Below are 10549 nucleotides of genomic sequence, written 5' to 3'. Positions count from 1 at the left end.
CAAGCGCCGACCAACGTATTGCTTGCCCACTGCCGAGTGCCGTCATGCTTGCTTTGGAGCTAGGGTTCCCGCCTCCGGCTTCCCCGCCACCGGACATGCATTCCGACCATTGGATCCACCAAAAATTGAAGATTTTTTCGGTCAAAGGCAACGAGGTGAGGATGGAGGCAACGAGGCGAGAAGGAGGACACATGTGAGGTGTCGAGGGGGGGCGTTGATGAGAAGGGTGGATGCCAGTGTGTCGGAGGCAAGGAGGGAGCAATGGACGCGAGGGGGCTCTGCGACGACGTGTTTTTTTTTTTTGCAAAAATTCAGGGGACACTTATTTCGGTATGGAAGGAGTATTTTATTGTTGTGAGTACAGATAAATTACACGTGTCATCGGAAATCTGACCCTAGCCGTCGCACTACACCGGCGACCGCGAGCAACTCCGCCTCCCATCGCCCCCTGACCAACAAATCTCGACCGTACTCCGCTCGTCGACCCCGCCGCCCTCGGCTCGCTCTGGTCCGTCTCGTCCCACCGACGGCACCCACCCCGTCGCCCTCGGCTCATTCTAGTCCGGCTCGTCCGACCGACGGCACTGACGCCGCCGCACTCGGCCTCGTGCTCCACGTGTGGCTCCTCCCGCCGACGCCACCGCCCTCGGCTTGCCCTGGTCTGGCTCCTTCCACCGATGGCACAGACGACCCCGCCCTCGGTTATCTTCAAGTGCTGCACATCCGGCAAGGTGAGGACAAAATCCCTAATTTTCTTCTACCCCAGCTCGTGATGCCCTCAATCTTTCTGCCTGCAACGGCATTTGAGGGGAAGATCCACAGCTCACCTGTTAATTAGGACTTTGTGCCTTTTCTGTATCCTGCACCATATACGAGTCTGCAAGAAAAAGATGAATGCTAGTTGAATGTTTTGTAATGCCAAAGACTTATATGGTCTTTCAACATTTGGTGTATCGCTGTACAGTGACATAGGGCCGTTGTTTGGATCTGTGTCAATTTGAAATCTATGCGGAGTTCCTCCCAATGTGAAATTCATGTTATCTGTAATATGTTCAGTACATATATTGAACCTGCAACCGTCTGTACAACACCAGGGTATGGCTGTCCATTGAGCAAAACAATGCAAAATATACAAGTGAGAAGTTGGAGTTGGCAGCTTAGCGTTCTTGTGGAGTTGGGAGTTGAGAATTTGGAGGAGTGGAGGGTTGCTGAACAGGGCTTCATCAATCGTCTCGATCTGATCCATGGACGCAGTGATGGGGGACGTGGGGCCCAACCCCGGAGAAGATGGGACCGGGGCGTGCGTTTCTGGGCCCGGCGCTGGTGCCGTGCTGTCGGTGTGCGCGCCGACCTCCTCCCCGACCTCCTGCAGGGTAGGTAAGCCCCTCCCATCGAGATCACCCTGCTTTTGATCCAATAACCTGTCCTTAGAGGTTAGAAGTCAGAACCACGCTCTTTTGATCTTTGATTAGGGCCATCAACTGTCAAGTTCCTAGGCCAATCGATGTACTATCTAAGTTGATATGTAGTTCTTCATTATTAGCCCATTAGTCAGATGAGTACACGATCTGTGGAAAAGAGCACCACCATGAAAAGTACACGTTGACTGTTCCCGAGCCGAAGGCTTAGGCTGGTTAAATAAATAGTGAAATCTGCCACAACTATATTGTCATAAATCACACCCTTGCACCACTAGTTCAGCTGCAACTGACAGATCATTATCTGTTATGCTATTGTTGTACAGTAGGCACACATGGTGTTTCCATCTGTGAGATAATTTGATGAAGAGTTCTCTTGATACAGTGTGACAGTACAGGGCTGCCCCGAAGAAGAAGCTGTTGCTGTTCTCTGCATGCCTTTGGCGACTTAGGCTATGAAGTTCGTGGGCACATCCAATTCCATGTTCCTGATACCACCTGGCAAAGCAGTTGCGCCAAGCCTAAGACCTGACCACTCCAATGAAGATGCTACTGTCGCCAGCGATGCGTCCGTTTCGATAATCAAAGTTGCACCTGGTAGCATCGAATTAATCTGAATGGCTCTGCAGCTCGACAAACTAAGTAGCCTTCTCAGGGAGAGGGCATATGTGCTTGATGAGGATCTTGGAGATGGCTTCGGACATAAGAAGGGACTCTGCACGTGGCAATTTCTCTGTGTGCTTGTTCAGTCCAGCGACAGAGAGCTGGTGGATGGGCTGAACTCCCTTTCGGCTGTTGAGATTGATGGGTTCTGGAGGATAGTGGATGTCAATTCTGTGAACACGGTTCTGGACATGATTGATGATTCTGCACTACTCCTTGTTGCATGACTGGTTGTTAAATGCTATGCCAGAAAATGCTGTGCTATCTGTCATGGAATCTGACGGTTTTACCCGTAAGATTGTAACCCACTGCCTCGGCACATTCGGCATGAAGGTTGAGCAGGAAGCAGGAAGTTGTTGGAGGCTTGATGAGAGACTGGTATGCTTGCAGTTTGCCTGAAGAGCGCTCGGCGCGGGAAAGATGAAACTCGACAGCTTCATGGAGATATGGGAATGAAGCATTCCTTCAGGAATGCGTGCAGATCTTCAGATGCTTGAAGGGGAAGTGCTATATGAAAAGCTTGGGGCTGAGACCTGGGCGCAGACAGTTAAGTTACCTGAATTTATTTTCAGTTTTGATTATACGCAGTATCTGAACCTGGGTGCATTGCACACCTGTCGTACATTTACAGTATGTCCTAATTTTAACATGTACAAGGCTTGTCCTAGCTAGTCATGTTTTTCAGATGTTATCTTGAATAATTTATTTATGCCCACAGAATGAATAGCAGAGGAAGGCATGGTAGGTGTCCGAAAACTGAGACTGCATCGCAGGTTGGGCCGGCAGCAGCGAACCTCTGTTGTGGGAGTTGATTAAGATCTTGTTCCGACACGCCGTGTGATTCATATGAATATTCTAACAATTCACAGTAACTTGTTCTGAACACGGCTGATGTTTTGAGATTTAAATGAACAACAGAATCCATTGTTATATGAACATAAAATTCTGAACATGGTTTATTCAAGTCATGCCCATCTTGTTGTGAGGAACAAGCAATTGCTTTGCCTGTTATATTCGCTGGAAGAGGCCAGAAACTTCACATGTTATATTCTTGCACACACATAGTTTTTTTTTTGAGAAGCACAAACATATAGAGACTAGTAATGTTGCACGTTTCTGTACTGTATACTATCGAAATTAAACTTTTCAGTCCAAAAAAGTAAAAAGCACATCTACACTGACACAATATAATATAATCAGGAAACATTGCAAGCTGAAAAACATATCTAACATGTAAAACTCTGGGTTGACGCTGAAGTATGAAAATGAATTATGGCAAGATCGAGCACAGGGCACAGAGCTTGAATTGAATTGCTTTTCCAAATTTTCTTCGGATTCTGAATTTCTTGCCTTGATTAGGTGGATTTTAAATTTATAGCCACAGATTGCTTACCATGTATACTGTCGATCGAAACAACTGCCTTTCAAGGGTATTTGTTGTCACAAGTAAAATACACCTCTAACTGCTTATGAGTGTAAAAGGTTACTCTGTTCCCAAACGTGGCCTTAAGAAGATTTTGTGTGGCAAATGATGTTCAATCCCATGGTGACAAGATACAGCATGATGAAGAGGCATTAGCCTGGCAATGATCCACACATTTTCTTTTCTGACCATGAGTCTCTTAATCACCTGATCTTTGGCTGTGTTGTCTCCAAAGACCATCCGGTGATTGTTTGTGGACTTCAACTTCCCCTTAGAATGTTTAGCAACAAATTGTGGGTTGGTAGGTTCCACAGGTTTAACTCCAATATGTTTCATCTGTACTCGAGGAAATACAGCTCATTTTGAAAAAGAAGAAAGGAAGGTGATTAAATCACGTATGCGTCCTTTACACTGCTGCTTGTTTGCTTTGCTGGGCAGATCTTCACCTGGGCCTGGGAGACAAAAAGGACGTTGTCATTTTACAGTACATTTTATTCCTGTCTGTCTAGCTATTGTTCTGAACATGAGTTAGTTCCATGGGGGATGAATGGCGCTGTAATCTGGCTTTCTTGGTGTTGATATTCAGTAAATATGACTGTTCCAGATCGTATTATTAGTGAGTGCAGCTGGTCAAACTTTCTTCACTGGTGCAACATCTATTTGATCTTATTCCTTATGTATTTTTGGGAAGTATAGCCCTTGAGCAAGCTATTTCTATTTATGTATGCTACAGTTAAGGAATTCAGGTTTCTGATGTCCATGAATTCAGTAAGAGCTTTGTATCTTTTAACCAGAGATAGTGCATTAATGACCAAAACAAAAAAGTGCATCCATGCGGAAATGTTTTCTTGCTGGGTCATTTTTGTTATTCATCACTCAGTCATCAGGTCAGAAACAAAAGGTTCATATCCTGTAGGCTTGCGGGTCACACATGGAAAAAAGATTTTTGCAGGGGCCAGGACAGGATATTTGCATCTCTGCATGGTTGTAAGAATCATCTTTAGAAAATGAATAAGAAAAGGAAAAAGAATAAAGCAGCACGTTGCTTCATGCTTTGGCAAAGAGGAAAAGGGCAGCATGAAGCAAAGGGCTCTATGGCCAGTGTGAAGGCAACAAGCAAAGAATCTTAGATGCTTTAATCAGGGTGAGGAGGCAAATTTCTGGGGTCCATTGCGTGCTTCTAGCTTCGGAGCGCGAACTGGAATTGTTGCATATTTCCATTTCTACTCTAATCTGGCGGTGCACTAGCTGACTAGCAGTGTAGCATAAGTTGATCGGACTATTTCAGAAATTTCAGTCCAAGTTTCTGTGCTTCAAACTGCTCTTCTCCTGTTGAGGTATGCACATACATACAACAACATTTTCTAGCTTTCTTTCTTTGTGCCCTTCAAGTATTCTGCTGCATAAGTAGCACTAATTCTTTGAGCGGTCAAGCACAAAAGTAACGTGTTACCATTCTGTTGTGCAAGAGTAGGGGCTGGCAAGAAATCTTCAGTGATGGGTTAGATTATTAAATTTTCTGCTGCTTCTCTCCTGGCCTTCGGCAGAGGAATTCATCATGAGTCTTCCTAAATTGGTAACGTTCTTGTACATGATTTTTCTTTGGCTATGAGTTATCTTATGTTGAGCATCTCGTGGTCATGTATGCCAATATTTCTCTACATCAACCCTAAGTCATGCTTGCATGATATATATTATTCGATCTCATCGATGGAAGGGGACACTAGGTTGGGAAACATTGGGTAAAGAAACATGGTGGTCTCTAGATAGTGTTGCAATCACTGCTAAGAGTCATATATGCCAGAGCGCTCCTGGGCCTATTTATTTATTTAACAAAATGAGCTGAAACCCATAGGTATGTAGAAGGATTCCTATTTTGAGACAAGTTAGGAATACTGAAAGGACCTATCTATATGATAATAAATGACAGGTAGATCATTAAATGTTCCTCACTGTAATTGCTATGTAATTGGCCTCGCCTAAGCAGTAGATGTGAATCATGTGAGTGTTCCAAAGACCTAGATTTGTTTGTTCACCATGAACCCCATTAAATATCACTCTCCTGTGCCTCTCATAATTATTTGTACAATTTCAATGTTGTTTTTCCTATTTTTCCCTTTGTAATTTCCTGCTTGGAACTGGAAGTAGTGAAATACATTAGTAATAGTTCTAATAATGGAAGAGTAAATATGGTAATTTATCTAGAGTCTTAACTCTGCTCAACTTTTAAACGACCTACAATGTTATATGGAGGTAGTACTCAGACTCTTAGAGTACACGTTGGTACTTGTTTAATTAATGCTGTAGCTAGCAAAGGTGTTCTGACTGACTTACAGTTTCTTCCTTTTATTTTATTTTATAGGAGATATTTGCGAAAGATGTTGATGAAGCGAGAGAGGAGATATTTCGAGTTCTTCCAATGATGGACCGCAGTGTAAGGATCATCTATTTTGATGGTTGGGGTGGATTTGGGGCGTCGGCAGTTCTGCGATCCATAGCGAAAGTGCTTCCGTCTGTGAGAACTGCTCCAGAACTATGCTTTGACAGAACAATTTATATAGACTGTTCAGAGTGGAAAAGTGGAAGAGCAATGCAGAGATTAATTGCAGAGGAACTGAAACTTGACCACTCAGTGATGTCCATCCTAGACAAGCAAGATGAAGAGGATGATTTTAGTGGAGTTGACGAAATTTCAAGGGATGTAATAGAACGTGTTGGGCAAATGATTGATCAAACCCTGAGGGGCAGCAAATTTATGATGATTTTTCTTAATGGAAGTGATGTTGAGTTTGACATAGGCGCCTTTGGTCCCCCATTTGCAAGATTTGGCGACAACATGATGATATGGACCTTCAAAAGAAGATTCCTGACCATGAATCACTGGTGTTCCGAGATAGCAGACAAGCTAAGATACACTCACACTCTTTCTTGTGTCCACCCTATGATCACAGAACGACTAACAAGTTCAGAGTTTCAAGCAATACTACGTGAAGAGGCTGCTGCCATAGTTGCTCGGAGTCCATGTATGCTGGACATCGACCCAACAATGGTTGCAGATTGTTGTCTCTATCAGTTATTCCTGCATTGTAACTTCCACACCTTTCAATGGGTTGCTCATGCTTCCAACTGTTGGATGTGCGATGGGATCATACAAGGGGACAGAGCAAGGGATATCAGTATTGCATTGCATGGAAAGTTAAATTGGGAGCGTGGTGCTCCTTTGGTTAATGGTGTGCTTAGGAAGTTCATGAAACATACGGAGCCTCCTTTTCTGATACTTCAAGATGATGATGTCTATGAAGAAGGGCCATACCGCTGGATTTCAGTCACATCGAGGAATACGAAATTACATGGTTTGCAAACTATACCTGCAGCGGCATCATCTTTCTTCTTGGCATTTGAAAGATCGGATTACCCAATTCCGTTGCCACATGGCTTGTTTGAGCATTCCAACAACCTTGGTGTGTTAGTTCTCTGTTGTTGTGCCTTCAGTTTTGCAGCACCTCCTTTCCTGAAAAGCCATCGCCTAAGATTCCTTGGACTGGACTGTTGTATAGATGACCAAACTGGTGACGGAGAGGATCATACAGAGTGGACAAGTTTGTATAGCCTGTGGGTGCTACACCTTTCTTACACAGACTGGAATGAAATATTATCTGAAGAAAAGATGGATCTCATGACTAATATCAAAGAGCTCAATATAGAGGGAACAAGGTGTTGGCAGTACACCGCTGACTTGCAAGGGCGGCTACCTAACCTTCTAAGGCTCCGAATAATCAAACCAACATGTCAATGGGAGACATCCAGGGATGCTGGCAACTCCTTTATGGATAAGACAAGGATAGAGATACTTGATTTATCAGGTAACACTGAGATGGAAGTTGTGCCAACAAGCCTATCAAAGGCGAGTGGACTTCGAGTGCTTGTACTTGATGGTTGTGATGGGGTGGAAAACATTGATGGCCCTGGTGGGCTTCCTTCGTCCATTGAGTCCTTCAGCTTTGATGGTTATGGCCCAGCTTTTGAATGGACACCAAGCATTGAACTACCTTTCAAACATTTCTGTCCACCTACGACAACAGAAACAAATAATAGGGATATCAAAGTCTCCAAGATCTCCTTAGCAGGGTGTAAACAGTTGAAAAATCTGTTTCTGCGTGGGCTACCCAACCTCTTGGAGCTGGACCTCTCTGGAACTGCAATCAAGATACTAGACTTCGAAACTATGGTGGTGCAAGTCCCAGGGCTCAAGCGGCTATTTCTTATTGGATGTGAGCACCTTCGTGCAATAAATTTTCCAGGCAAGAGTGACTTTGAGAGAAATCTGGACCTAGAGCTGCTGTACATAGACACACGACCTGGAGCTGCGTGTCATCGCTCAACTATTGAAGAGAACAATTCCTCCCAGTTGCAGGTGAATGCTATAATAACTGATGCAAGGCTAGTCCGGTCATTGCACTCTTTAATATATTATGGTATGAATAGCCCCAGAGATGTTTGTTTTGATATCCAAGTCACCTCCTCACCTGTGTCTGTTGGGCCTGTTCAATCGGAAGCACCATGCAGTGATAAGATTGGTCATTCTGAAGAAGAGAGCCTGAATCTGCAGCTTGTTCCAGCACACCGATACAGCGATGTCAGTAGCATGATTGGTGATGCCTCACTCCCAATGCAGGCTTTCCCGCCTCCGCCTATGAAGTTGGATCGGCATGTTGAGATCGCTGAAGGGAGCCATTTCTTGGAGAGCGAGTTGGACAAATATCGAGGTCTAGGTGGCCTGATGGATTTATACGCTGAATCGCTGCACGTGCATGATGTCCCGGTATGTGCTATTGTGCCTCCTCCATTTTGGGGGAACAAGCTTAGGCACTTCTGCGTTGAGAGGTGCTCCAAGGTGGACGCCGTCTTCCAAACGAGCCCGGACGGATTGCTGGAACTAGAGACTTTATGGGTGTCGCATCTCCTAATGGCCCGTTGGATCTGCAGTAAAGGCTACCACTGCACCGGTGGTACTTTCAGAAGTTTGCAGCACCTACATGTGCGCTCCTGCCCCAGCCTCCAGTTTGTGCTCCCGGTGTGGTTCCCCTCCTTCCCTAGCTTGAAGACACTATACATTATCCACTGCAGCAACCTCAAGCACATCTTCACACTGGACAATGAGCACCCAGAAGAAATAGCCGTCCAGGGTATACTATTCCCAAAGCTGACCACCATCCACCTTCATGACCTACCGGAGCTGCAGCAGATATGCGAGTTCAAGATGGTGGCTCCGGCAGTCAAGACCATCGTGATCAGAAGATGCTGGAACCTGCGTCATCCGCTGCTGGTTGTGGGCACCGATGACATAGAGATCGAGAAGGATGTCTGTCTCGAGGTGGATGTTGGCCACCACCCTGACCGTTGGACGCCCCGATACAAGAAGAAACTGCCCAGGGTCTCCGTCCTTAGGTAGTAAGCATGCATGCACGTTGATGATTCCATCTCTGTTTCGTTTCCACACTATACCACTCATCGCATTTAGACTTGGTTACTCAACCATTTTCGTTGTATTGTCTTACACACTTGTTGTTTAGGTGAATTCTGCACCGATGTGTTTCTTCCACCGTGACATGGGACGTGGATGGATGGTTGTGCTCCTATGGTTGCTGCTGCTGCTGCTGCATGCGCTTGGCTTCTTCGTGTGCTCCCGTGGATAGCCAGACACCTCCAGGTTCTTGACCGGCTGTTCAATGCAAATATGGAAGGAAAAGCTTCAGCCTTCAGGTGCGTCGGCCCTCATGCGGGAGACCCCCTGTTACTGCTTTTGTGGTGTGCTGTTGTGATAGGCGTGAGCTTTTGGTGGCTCTCGCCTACCTTTGTGGCTCTGGAATAAGAAGCTGACCGGTATGTGCTTGTGTCTACATGCCTGGACCATGCCGATGTGCGTGGCTTTGCTGCTGAGTTGGCTTGCATCCACCTCGCCGCTTGCGCGCTTGTGTGGATTGTTTGATACACCAGTAGTAATTGAGCAGCCTGTACTGTATCTATGTGGCTGCAGTGTGAGTGTGAGTCTGGTCCTCTCCTCTTACGAGTGTTTGCCATGAATGTATTTGAAATGATCTGAGAAGCATCTGTGTGTGCCAGTCTGTGTGTTTGTTAAATATGAGCTTGAAATCAAGAGCTACCTGTGATTATGAAGTTGGTCGTGATATTTGTTATGTGGTTGCAAAGCATAATTTGCCATTTTGGTGTTCATTTTCCCAGGCTCTTGAAATGTAGCTGCCTCGGGTGTTTGGCAAGTGCCACAGCTTTTGGGACTAGTTTAATCAGAGCTAATTTACAGGCATGCTGCTGTCGCTCAAGTTTGCAGCAATACTGAACCCAGTCAGTACAACATTGTTCAGGTTCAGGACGCTGTCAAGCTTGGCAACAAGCCTCTTACTCGTCCTGGTGTATTAATTTTCCTGTAAATTAGCATCTAAAATTACTCGACCTGGTGAATTTTCCTGTAAATTAGCAATCTTTCCCTCAATCATCTCAAGTAGTACTCCTTTTTTCGCGAATACGCTTTGGAGCGTATCTTTGCATTGATAGAGGGAAAAGAAAACAACAGGTCGACGCCACGTTCACGTACGCAAGAAGGCGTGTCCGTGGCGATCGTGTGAGCATGGAGTATTGGGGATGCTCAGCCCCTCGTACAAGATCAGGTTACAGGGATAAAAGCGCTAAGCCCTTTGGCTCCGGCAATGGCCCAGGAGCGAGCGTCGTCTTTAATAGTGATGACCACGGTGGGGGTAGACGGGGTGATCTTGTCGAAGATGACCGCATTGCGGTGGCGCCAAAGCGTCCATGCCACAAGGCCGGCCAAGGTAGTGAGGCCGCGGCGAGTGGTCGGAGGTAGCCTGAGGAGGGCCGCGGATAGCCAGTCGAAGAAGCCGGAAGATCCATCGGGCAGGGGGGGGGGGGGGGGGGGGGGTTGGAGGGGCAGCACCAAGTGAGGATCTCATGCCAAACAGAACGAGTGAAAACGCATCCCACCATGATGTGCTGCAAAGTCTCTGGCTCC

At 45.9% G+C, this 10549-nt stretch overlaps 1 protein-coding gene across 2 annotated transcripts; it reads left to right on the top strand.

Annotated features, from left to right (window-relative positions):
• The first annotated feature begins 372 nt into the window (after positions 1 to 372).
• Positions 373 to 9738, top strand: LOC123146171 (uncharacterized). Of its 2 annotated transcripts, none has more exons than XM_044565759.1 (6): positions 373 to 731; positions 1095 to 1373; positions 1804 to 4841; positions 4979 to 5080; positions 5867 to 8952; positions 9078 to 9738. In XM_044565759.1, the coding sequence occupies exons 4-6, from the start codon at positions 5063 to 5065 to the stop codon at positions 9079 to 9081; spliced, it is 3108 nt and encodes a 1035-aa protein (XP_044421694.1). In that variant the 5' UTR covers positions 373 to 731; positions 1095 to 1373; positions 1804 to 4841; positions 4979 to 5062; the 3' UTR covers positions 9082 to 9738. The 2 variants fall into 2 exon arrangements, with proteins under 2 accessions (XP_044421694.1, XP_044421693.1); XM_044565758.1 differs by having other exon boundaries at positions 1095 to 1377.
• The last annotated feature ends 811 nt before the right edge of the window (positions 9739 to 10549 follow it).

The sequence above is a fragment of the Triticum aestivum genome, chromosome 6D, assembly GCF_018294505.1.
Source record: "Triticum aestivum cultivar Chinese Spring chromosome 6D, IWGSC CS RefSeq v2.1, whole genome shotgun sequence".
Taxonomy (NCBI): domain Eukaryota; kingdom Viridiplantae; phylum Streptophyta; class Magnoliopsida; order Poales; family Poaceae; genus Triticum; species Triticum aestivum.
This window is presented reverse-complemented; position numbering and strand designations above follow the sequence as displayed.